Source organism: Oncorhynchus mykiss, chromosome 8, assembly GCF_057628025.1.
Source record: "Oncorhynchus mykiss isolate SJ-2025 chromosome 8, ASM5762802v1, whole genome shotgun sequence".
Lineage (NCBI taxonomy): Eukaryota > Metazoa > Chordata > Actinopteri > Salmoniformes > Salmonidae > Oncorhynchus > Oncorhynchus mykiss.
In genome coordinates this window covers 66,437,584-66,448,837 of record NC_143029.1, presented here as the reverse complement: position 1 = coordinate 66,448,837, position 11,254 = coordinate 66,437,584, and the positions used below count along the sequence as shown (strand labels likewise).

Below are 11,254 nucleotides of genomic sequence, written 5' to 3'. Positions count from 1 at the left end.
TTGAACAAATCCAATCATGAGCTCTAAAATGGGTCAGTTTTTATGTTTCTCATATGAATGAACACAAGTTGGATTTTGTTTTTGTTTTTTGAATGAATCACAATAGAGAAGCTGGAATGATGGTGATTGGTTATATTGTTTTAACTCTTTATTGCACAACAATATGAAAAATCCTTTGAAAAATTCAAATTCATCATTATATCTGTACACATTCCTAAAACAAAGTATAACAACCATTTCTTCCCTCAGTACGACAGCACTATCTCTGGTTAAGAAATAGCCTGAATACTGGCATTGTGACAATGTCCAGTCATTTTGGGGAGTGAGATAGAAAGATTCCAAACAGCTTATTAGTATCCAGTCTTTTAGGCACAGGATATCATGGTGAACCGTTTGTAAATGCATTTCATGTTGTACAGTACAATGTACACAAGTAAGAGTAGGACAAAACCCAGAAGAACCACTAAGCCTGCCCTGGTCGTGAACGAGCTCTTACAACAACCTTTCTCCCTCTCCCCATGTTCCTCCCCCAACCCTGGGCTTCCCTCGTCAGACACAGGCACTGGAGACATCTCCTTTGTCTGCCCAGCCTGCAAGTGCCTACCTGAATGTTCACCAGGCACTGTGGCCCTCTCTTGGTGGTCTATAGACAGGTAGCAGGTGTTACTAAGCAGCTGTTTGAAGAAGACAGGTGTGTATTCTGGGGGGGATGGGACAGAGATGACGGCCATAATGTCCGGGTCATCTGGGAGCTGGGAGACGGAGACCCCAGGTGGCAGGGTGGTGACAGAGCGACACCAGGGGCAGCGCAGCTCACTCAGGCTCATCTTCATCTGGGTCAAGCACACAGAGCAGCAGGTGTGTTGGCAGTCCAAGAGCTTGGGCCTGTGCCGCAAATTGTAGCAGTTCAGACAGATCTGACATTCTAACATGAGGTTTTGTTGTGAGACGGGTTCCATAATCATGAGTTTGGTCTGTTGTGTCAATGACAGGCACAAGATGTCAAACGACAAATAGTCTTGTTCCCTCAGTATGAGTATGCAGATTAGGGAACCATTGCACATCCAGAGAGAGACTCACAGATATTTCATGCTCTTGGTCTCGCCTCCCCTCCTCTTTACAGTTGTGTTGACACAGTACTTAGTTAAATCCATGACTGGCTCCATCTACCCTATTAGAGAGAAGACATTTGTCAAGGCAGTGTGTGATTCAGTAATTTTCATCAAATCACTCATACTGAAAAAGTCAAAAGACTACTTGGTCATGTCCTGCCCTGTGTGTGTTGTGTGTGCCTGTGTCCTTCAAGACCCTGTGTATGACTATAAGGATAAAGTACAATAAACCATTTTTGTCATTGAACAAAAAAAATAAAAGAAGCCTAGATAATGAGCAAACCTGTATCTGGTATGGACTGGCAAGGATGTTGACCTCTAGATCTTTATCGCTCAGCAGCCTAAGGAGAAGTTCCTGCATGACGTTGCTGAAAATATCTTAAGACAATCTTATGGGCTTAGTCCAGGTTGAAGTTTTTAGTTGAAGAAGCAGTCGTGAGTTACAGAATGCATGTCAGCCCACAAAACGTTTTCAAGTTCTTGCAAGTACTGACATACCAACCAAACCAGTTCACCAGGTTGTCTAAATAGGACACACGAGCACAGTCAAATTATCCCTCTAAATAGCGGCAGTAGATACAGTTCTGTAACCTGCCTTCCACAGTTACTGCAGTAGCCTATCCTAAGTGCTGAAGTTTGCAAAAATAAAATGTACTTTAATTAGAGCTTTCTAAGGCAAAGTCCTTGAAATTGTTATATATAGTTGATAATCACCTGAAAAGAAAAGTGGATGGAGCTGTAATTTGAAAGCAAAATATTACATGACGCCACATGTTACTACCATATAGCCTAAATCATGAAGTTAAAAAGTGAATGTCTACTTTAAAGGCTATGTAAACACTGAATGCCATGAAAGGTTGTTGCATTTAACTGCCAATAATGCTGTCTTCAAGGTCATTTCCTTAGTAGGTGATGTCAAAGGTCAGCATGTGGGAGGAGTGGGAGCTCATTTTGTTTAACCTTTATTTTGACAGGGAGTCATGCATTCTCACAAAGCAATAATGACAATTTTGTTGTCCTATAAATCCAGTTGCCAGTTTTAATATAATATTTCAATGGTGTCCTCAGACCAAATGCAGGTAACATTCACAAGTCTTTTTTTGATCCTTCAGAGTACTGTATGCAGGTTGAGTAGCACACACAAACATATTTTGAGCCAAATAATTACACACAAAAGGACAAAAAAAGACAGAAGAGATCATAATGAATTGATGTGGTAGCTAGTGATTGTCAGAAACATTTTGGGGTGGCTCTCATTCTCAAAGGTTTTTGGAATAGCATTGTTTCATTCAGGTTGAATAGCCTTGTGTCATAATGCGCCCACCACCACGCCTAGTTCCTCCAGGGGGTTATATATTCCACAAAACCATTCCAGGTGCATCTCATGGAGGGGCAGCAGTGGAACAGTGAAACACTGGACAAACTTCACTCCCAGAACTCAATCACATTATGGATTACTTGCAGCTACCAGGTCAGAGTCAATTGAGCATATCAATTATTTAGATGTATCTCTATGGTATATCTATGGGTTATGTCAAGATGGGGGGGGGGGGGGGCTAAAAATGTAAAATAACTGTCCTTTTTCTGGCTATACTCTTCATGTATTTTGAATGGCATGGCAAATGTTCATTTATGATATCTGTAAGTATGACAACTTATTAATGGTAGCGTATCTATTTGAATAATATGTTAGATTCACATGGTATGCAAAAACAACCATATCCAACATATAGACCACTCGAATGGCGCAGCGGTCTAAGGCGTCACTACAGACTCTGGTTAGTTCCCAGGCTGTGTCACAACTGGCCGTGATTGGGAGTGTCATAGGACGGTGCACAATTGGCCTAGTGTCGTTAGGGGAAGGTTTGTCCGGGGGTGTAGACTGTCATTGTAAATTTGTTCTTAACTGACTTGCCTAGTTAAATAAATAAAAATATATTGGATACAGGCCTAATGTCAAAATTCAAAGAATTCCACATGACAATATAGACATGTCAATATTGTATTGGATCATCATGTACTCCGGGTTTATTTGTTCCAGAAAACATAATTGAACATGCTAAACCAGGTGGGCAGGTTTTGGCAGAGAGTAAGCAGCACAGAAGCTCCTCTGACATCAACCCTCCACAGACAGCGAGTGATAACACCTGCAGCATAACCAAGGACTTCAGTTGCATCTACAGCAAAGGTAAAAAAATATTTAAAAAAACAGCCCAACATCATATGTGGGCATTTATGTATCTAATCCGGTTTCGGTATGAAAAATGACTGACAAAATCCCAAATTCCCGCGAGATACTGCGTGGCTCCTAATCTGTGACCAGACGTTTTATTTGTGAGGCTCCGTTTCCGCGACTGCGCAGATCCTCGCAGTATCTCAGTGGAATGTGGGACTTCAATGGTTTCTCATGCTGAAACCGGAATACGGTAGATAAATAAATCCACAAAGATGATATTCTAAATGTCACTAAGCAAAAAAACAAAACAGAAATAGCCACTACAATGTCAAAATATGATTTTGTTAAGAGTTCTGTACCATTTGCTTGTGTATCCATCGTCATTCACTACCTAACCTGCGTTATATAGTTTGCCAGCCTAGCAAACTCTGGTCTAGTCCAATGGAAACCGATGCAACCAAAGATCTTTATAAAAACAAGATAGTCCACAGCCTGTCGTTTCAAACGTTAACAAATGAGTCCTAGTGGGCAGAGCCAAGCACGAGCTAGCGCATATTTTCGTTAGGGGACGCCTACTCTGTCAAGTATCCGCTATAACTCAATTTCTCTACGCACTCTTTCGTTTTTTTTACTTTGGCAAATAGTAAAGTCTACTGAACTTGATCCACATTTTTCGTAACCTATTCTATTTTTGGGAACAACAAATTGTATTGAGATCAAATGTTTCATCGATGAGAAAGTTTGCAGAATGTAGACAAAACAATCATCTCATTCCATCTCCCACTGCTGGCGACTAACCTTCCTCTCACTACCATATTTGGTAGTAAGTGGAAACAAACATGCGGTGAAATATCTGTCTAATTGTTCTATCTGTAATGCAACCCTACTGGCTAGCTAGATGACCAATGTTGACAGTCAGGTCCGTCACTATGAGATTCAAGGCTCTATTTTGATGGTTAGGGAGAAATCAACCACTAGGTTGTTGAGATGTTTTTTTAAACAATTGTAATTAATGCAACAGTTTGACAATGGATGAAGATACTCCAAACGTGTAAACATTTTAAAATACATCAAATATTGACTGAATTATATCACATAAACATTTTACTGACATATACATATATAATGACTGGAGTTCAGGGATTTTGATGGGAATTCAGGTATTCAATATATTGTAAAATCTAACTTTTTTTCTTAGGATGCACTCATATGTACATTTTCTAAGGTATCAGGTATTTTTTTTAAAATATTTTGTGTTAAAATAAAGAAAATTATTTTTGCTACCTTTGCATGAATACACTGGGAGTATTTGCATATATGACTAAATTAACATAACGGGGTGGAATTTACCACAGGTGGACTACAATCAAGTTGTAGAAACATCTCAAGGATGATCAATTGAAACAGGCCGCACCTGAGCTCAATTTCGTGTCTCATAGCAAAGGGTCTAAATACTTTTATAAATAAGGTATTTTTGTTTTTTATTTCTAATACATTTTCTAAAAAATGTATAAACTGTTTTTGGTTTGTCATTATGGGATTGTGTGTGTTGAAGGGGGGGAAATAATTAAATCCATTTTAGAATAAGGCTGTAACGTAACAAAATGTGAAAAAAAGGTCAAGGGGTCTGAATACTTTCAGAATGCACTGTATATGTGTATATATATATATATATATATATATATATATATATATATATATATATATATATACTGAACAAAAATATAAACGCAACATGTAAAGTGTTGGTCCCATGTTTCATTAGCTGAAATAAAAAATCCCAGAAATGTTCTATATGCACAACTTGGCTGCAATTTAAATGAATCTCGTTTTCTAGTGCTCCTACAAACTATTGCAAGTTGGGAGCAATTGCTACCATTGAAAAAATTTGCCCTGAACGTGTTCCTTTATGTTTAGATCTACTCCCTGCTCTCAGTGGTGAGGACACAACCAAAAGTTTCTTCCAAGAGCTGGTGAACATTCTCCTCAGCTATGTCTGCAAGTCGTTCAGACGGAGCTCCAAAGTCCTGGACTTCCACCACCCTCACCAACTCAGAGAGGGCCTGGAGGGCTTCAGTCTGGAGCTCCCAGACCAGCCCGAGAACCTGGAACAACTCCTGGTCGACTGCAGGGACACCTTGAAGTATGGAGTCAAAACAGGTACCGTAAGAGCTGTTGACTGTTTTGCCGAAAATTTACCAAAAATGTACTATAGGTAGAAAACATGTACTCCATGTACTAGTAAGTCATTGCTTCTCTCCAGGCAATGGCTGACATTATTGACATTATAGATTAGTATAATGTTCCAGAATTTCCTCATCTGTCCACAGGTCACCCACGCTTCTTCAATCAGCTGTCATCAGGTCTGGATGTCATCGGTTTGGCCGGGGAATGGCTGACATCTACTGCCAACACAAACATGTAAGATTTACATTATCCCTAAGGTGTAAGATCTAATTTCTCACTAAGTCCTCATATTGCAGAATGACATTTGCCTAAGAACATATCTGACATTTACCAGAGAACAGTATATATCAAGTTGTTCTGATCTTATAGACAGGGTGGATCTGATCCTGTATGAACACTCCTATGCTGAGGCGTTTGACGCGTACGGCCCCAGATGACACTAGGGCCTACGGTGTGATCAGGTCTCTAGTAAATGTTATTCTGCAATATGAGATAAAGTGTAAAACAATGTGTTAAACCTTTTTTTCTAGGTTTACTTATGAAGTGTCCCCAGTGTTCATTCTGATGGAGGAGATTCTACTGAAGAAGATGCAGGAGATTGTGGGTTGGTCAGAGGAAGAGGGGGATGGTGTTTTCTGTCCAGGTACAGTGTTAGCTACATTCCGACCTTGCTATCGATACAAACAATGTAGCCAATGACAAACATACACTGTGATACAATTATCCTTGTTACTTCCATTGAAATGGTTAATTTTGTCCTCTTAATTTTGGATATATTGTTTAGTTGTTATGAATTTGAATTAAATTATAAACTTAAGACAATCTCTTAATGAGATATCCATCTATAATACAATATATATATATTTCCTTAGGTGGGACCATGTCCAATCTGTACAGTGTACTACTGGCCAGATACCACTTCTTCCCTGAAGTGAAGACCAAAGGGATGACTGCTCTGCCCAGGCTAATCCTCTTCACATCAGCACATGTATGTGTATTCACGTTGGGTCATGCTTATTCATATTATCTATAAACATGTACTGACAAATATTTTTTTCCCTATTCTAGAGTCATTATTCAGTCAAGAAATCTGCAGCAGTCCTTGGGATAGGAAGTGAAAATGTTGTGGTGGTGAAATGTAATGACTGGTAAGCAATGAGGGGAGTGTGATTTGCATTTGTTTATCGTGAACATTGACAATATCATCAGAGCTAAATGAGTGATGTCCTTTTTTTACTATTCAAGGGGGAAAATGATCCCTGCAGAATTGGAGTCAAGTATCATTACTGCCAAAGATCAGGTAATGGATGAATGAGTCTTGCCAAACTGAGGGATACAGGGCTGTGAATTAAATACACGGAAGCGTACCTGTATACAGTATGTCCAGCCAGTGAAGGATTTAGTCAAATTAGGATGAAACAGACACCCCAAACAGAATACGCTCAAATCAGAATTTCTGTTTACCAGTCAACAACATTGCCTGGTGCATAAAAGGAGCTACCAGAGCTCCAATGTGTTGGCAGGGACTATTTCACAGGAACAGGTCAATACACTCATCATGATTCTTGTCATCTCTCTCTCTCTCTCTCTTCAGGGTTGTGTCCCATTCTACGTCAATGCCACAGCAGGCACCACTGTGTACGGAGCCTTTGATCCTCTCAATGCCATCGCAGACATCTGTGAGAGCCATGGACTCTGGCTGCATGTTGATGTATTTACCTTATAGCATCCATCATGGCTTACCGGACACACATTTAGCCTTATTTCTGATATATTTTAATTGGGCATGCTTTAGTCCAGTACTAAGCATAATTTGTGTCTGGGAAACCGTCCCCATGAGAATGTGCTATACTGTATGTAAGCAGGGATGGGGAGTAACAGATTACATGTAATCACAAATTCAAGTTTGTTCCACCTGAGAGAGTCTGATAATAAATCAGAGACCACTATGACGACACAATAAATGTGTTTGACGGAACGCGGGAAAAGAGCAGGAACAGGCTTTTGTGGGCTACAGTCCAAGCTATGTCTTCCAATGGTGCGACTGCTGTCGGCATCCAAATATTATCCAATTTGAATAAACGCTTGGAGGTAAGGATGACAGTAGTGGTGTAGTCTACGGCGATACGGATATCACTTATTATTGATACCTACATACAGTAGCGCATTGATGTGAATCACACTGCTGCCCTCTTATTTAGCTATTTGCGCCTTATGGATTGTGGGGTTTGTGGATGGCTGTTGACAAATCCAAATGTGTGTTTGAACCCAATAATGGTTGAATTCAAGAAGTTTAAGCTGCCTATCAATCAGTTTTTGAAACTAATGGACAGCCAGTGAAAAATGCAGTCTTGCAACAGCTGCATAGTGTGGATCCCAGCCTATGGAATATATGTGGGGCTTTTTTGCTAAATCTAATTCATGCGTTTAAAAAAATAAAAAATCCATAGACCTAATGGAGACATGCTCAATCTCGCACACTTTTGATGAGACAAAGGGGCAATTTGTAGTTGCTACATCCATTTCTGGATTTCTAAATGACATATGTATATGTATGTAAATATATAATTTAATCCTATTATTATATGTAGTAGAAAGCGATGGGTTAGAAGAAGCCTACATAACCAACCCATGAAGTAAAATTTAACATCAATATATATCCAGCTATGTAAACTTTAACATTGATTTATCCTGCAATAGATGTCAATCAATTGATAACATACATTTTTGTCTTCTTCTAATATCACTTAAGGGGAAAGTAATCTAAAAGTAACTGAATGTAATCACATTACGTTACTGAGTTTGGGTAATCCAAAAGTTACGTTACTGATTACAATTTTGGACAGGTAACTAGTAACTAACGGATTTACATTTAGAAAGTAACCTACTGTACAACCCTGTATGTAAAATATTAAATATATAAAGATAAGATTGTATTTAGAGTAAAATTATCTTTGTTTCTTAACAGGCAGCCTGGGGTGGAGGACTGTTGATGTCCAACCTGCACCGTGTGAAACTACAAGGGATTGAACGGTAGGTACTGTAACCAGAGAGAACAGAGATTTAAGGACACCCAACATTTACAACTCTCCAAAAAGATTCTAGATTTCTGAATTTCACTCTACCATACAGCCAGGATCAATTACATTTTGGGGGTTTTGTTTCCATTCACAATTGAAATGGAATTGACCCTCAACAGTTCTGCCTTGATTGGATCTTACATGCAGGTCTATTTGAATTATGTTTATTACAGAGCCTGGTCTGTGACTTGGAACCCTCATAAAATGATGGGTGCTCCGCTGCAATGCTCAGCCATACTGGTGAAGAAAAGGGTGTGTAGTCTAACGCTATGAATATAAAAACAATCAAGACTACCAAAACATTCCACCCTGAATTACAATTTGCACGCATTCAGAAATACACATACATAATGTAGTCAGTGGTTTCTCACTCACAGGGCCTCTTGAAAGACTGCAATCAGATGTGTGCTGAATACCTTTTCCAAACTGACAAGCACTACGACACCTCTTATGACACCGGAGACAAGACCATTCAGTGTGGCAGGCATGTTGATGTCTTCAAGCTCTGGCTCATGTGGAAGGCCAAGGTATGTAACACACACATGGATTTTTTTACATTTTATTTATCAACTGGTCAATGAAACACATCTCTTCTTAGGGTTCAGAAGGCTTCGAATCACAGGTCAATAAATGTTTGGAAAATGCTGAGCACTTGTTTGACAAACTCAAACAAAGACCAGACTTTGAACTTGTCTTCAAAAGCAAAGTAAGTCTGTTTTTTAGTCCCTTGTAGTTATTGAATAATTCCTCAGTGAGATGCATCGTTGTAAGCCTTTTATCTGTGATACATCCCCATGCAGCCTGAACACAGCAACGTGTGCTTCTGGTACATCCCACCAAGTCTGAGGAACATGTCCCCAGGTCCTGAGAGGAACAGGAGACTCCATGAGGTAATGCTACACCTTGGATCTCTAATGTTAGTGATATATTAGATGCGTCTTAATTCAACCTTTGTGGTTCTTTATCCATTAGATACTGTATATGTAATCCTTCATTACTAGCAGCAGCACATTGACTTCTGTTCATACTCTATAAAGCTAAATCACTGTTTGGTTTCTAAGGTGGCACCAAAGATCAAAGCCAAGATGATGGAGCAGGGGATGGCCATGATTGGCTATCAGCCACTCGGAGACAAAGTGAACTTCTTCCGATGTGTCTTCTCCAACCCGGCCACACAGACAGAGGATGTGGACTACCTGTTGGAGGAGATCGCTTCTCTTGGTCATGACATCTGCATCAGGGCTGAAACCGATTTATGAATCGGGTTGGGTGAATAAGGATTTAGACCACTTTATGAATCAGATTGTGGCTCAGATCAACTTTAAAACATGCGTTTAGAATTATTCTCAAATGTTTTATTGCGTAAATATTCATTTTTTTTAAATATTCAAATTTTGTATTTCAGATTATCAGGTAGTCAGTTAATTTCTACATGCATTTTGTGTACAACAATATTGTATCTAACAGGACAATGAACATTGTTTAATTTTTTAAATATAATTTCTCAAGTTTGACATTTTAAAATATCAATGTTAAGTAGGCAACAGTTGATGCTGTAATTGTATTAACCGATGGGTTGTTAGTGTTTATCATATTGTCATCGTGTGTGGTCTAAAATGTTACATTTTACTAAAATGTCCAACATCATCTGTAGGTGAAGACAGATTTGAACAAATACAATCACAAAGCTCTAAAATGGGTCAGTTATGTTTTTCATTTCAATTAACATAAATACAATTTTTGCTTTTGTACTGCATGTTTTACAGTACAATGTACATAAGAGTAGGACAAAACCCAGAAGAACCACTAAGCCTGCCCTGGTCGTGAACGAGCTCTTACAACCTTCCTCCCTCTCCCCATGTTCCTCCCCCAACCCTGTCTGCCCAGCCTGCAGGTGCCTACCTGAATGTTCACCAGACACTGTAGCCCTCTCTTGGTGGTCTATAGACAGGTAGCAGGTGTTACTAAGCAGCTGTTTGAAGAAGACAGGTGTGTATTCTGGGGGAGATGGGACAGAGATGACGGCCATAATGTCGGGGTCATCTGGGAGCTGGGGACCTCAGGTGGCAGGGTGGTGACAGAGCGACACCAGGGGCAGCGCAGCTCACTCAGGCTCATCTTCATCTGGGTCAAGCACACAGAGCAGCAGGTGTGTTGGCAGTCCAAGAGCTTGGACCTGTACTGCAAATTGTAGCAGTTCAGACAGATCTGATATTCTAACATGAGGTTTCGTTGTGAAACAGGTTCCATAATCATGAGTTTGGTTTGTTGTATCAATGTCAGGCACAAGATGTCAAACCACAAACAGTCTTGTTCCCCCAGTGTGTGTGTGTGTGTATATATTTATATGCAGATTAGGGATTATTGCACATCCAGAGGGAGACTCAGACATTTCATGCTCTTGGTCTCACCTCTTCTTTACAGTTGTGTTGACACAGTACTTAGTTAAATCCATGACTGGCTCCATCTACCCTATTAGAGAGAAGACATTTGTCAAGTCAGTGTGTGATTCAGTAATCCTCATTAAATCACTCATACTGAAAAAGTCAAAAGACTTGGTCAAATCCTGCCCACTGAGCTCTGTCCAAAACACTGGTGTCAGAAACAAACATCAGTAGCATTAAGGCTGCACAATTCTGATCTTGTTCCACCAATCAGCCTTTTGACCAATCACATCAGCTCTGAAAAAGATCTGATTG

At 39.7% G+C, this 11,254-nt stretch overlaps 2 protein-coding genes and 1 pseudogene across 4 annotated transcripts; 1 reads left to right on the top strand and 2 right to left on the bottom strand.

The window, feature by feature from the left end:
* Positions 1 to 123: 123 nt before the first annotated feature.
* Positions 124 to 1,541, bottom strand: LOC110530342 (E3 ubiquitin-protein ligase RNF152-like). 2 transcript variants are annotated; one of them, XR_016482787.1, is made up of 3 exons: positions 1,396 to 1,541; positions 1,081 to 1,171; positions 124 to 885 (listed from the first exon to the last, which is right to left on the bottom strand). XR_016482787.1 is itself a non-coding variant. In XM_021613316.3 (2 exons), the coding sequence occupies exon 2, from the start codon at positions 1,062 to 1,064 to the stop codon at positions 366 to 368; it is 699 nt and encodes a 232-aa protein (XP_021468991.1). In that variant the 5' UTR covers positions 1,065 to 1,171; positions 1,396 to 1,541; the 3' UTR covers positions 124 to 365. The 2 variants fall into 2 exon arrangements, 1 of the variants encoding a protein (XP_021468991.1); XM_021613316.3 differs by having other exon boundaries at positions 124 to 1,171.
* Positions 1,542 to 2,410: 869 nt separating this feature from the next.
* On the top strand, positions 2,411 to 10,251 carry LOC110530340 (glutamate decarboxylase 1). 2 transcript variants are annotated; one of them, XM_021613314.2, is made up of 15 exons: positions 2,411 to 2,583; positions 3,181 to 3,300; positions 5,206 to 5,448; positions 5,619 to 5,709; positions 6,006 to 6,118; positions 6,348 to 6,463; positions 6,544 to 6,623; positions 6,721 to 6,775; positions 7,070 to 7,186; positions 8,444 to 8,508; positions 8,729 to 8,807; positions 8,933 to 9,082; positions 9,154 to 9,261; positions 9,356 to 9,445; positions 9,617 to 10,251. In XM_021613314.2, exons 1-15 carry the CDS (start codon positions 2,562 to 2,564, stop codon positions 9,812 to 9,814), a joined length of 1,647 nt encoding a protein of 548 aa, XP_021468989.2. In that variant the 5' UTR covers positions 2,411 to 2,561; the 3' UTR covers positions 9,815 to 10,251. The 2 variants fall into 2 exon arrangements, with proteins under 2 accessions (XP_021468989.2, XP_021468988.2); XM_021613313.3 differs by having other exon boundaries at positions 2,419 to 2,583; positions 3,154 to 3,300.
* On the bottom strand, positions 10,175 to 10,880 carry LOC149982082 (E3 ubiquitin-protein ligase RNF152-like; annotated as a pseudogene).
* Between the last annotated feature and the right edge of the window lie 374 nt (positions 10,881 to 11,254).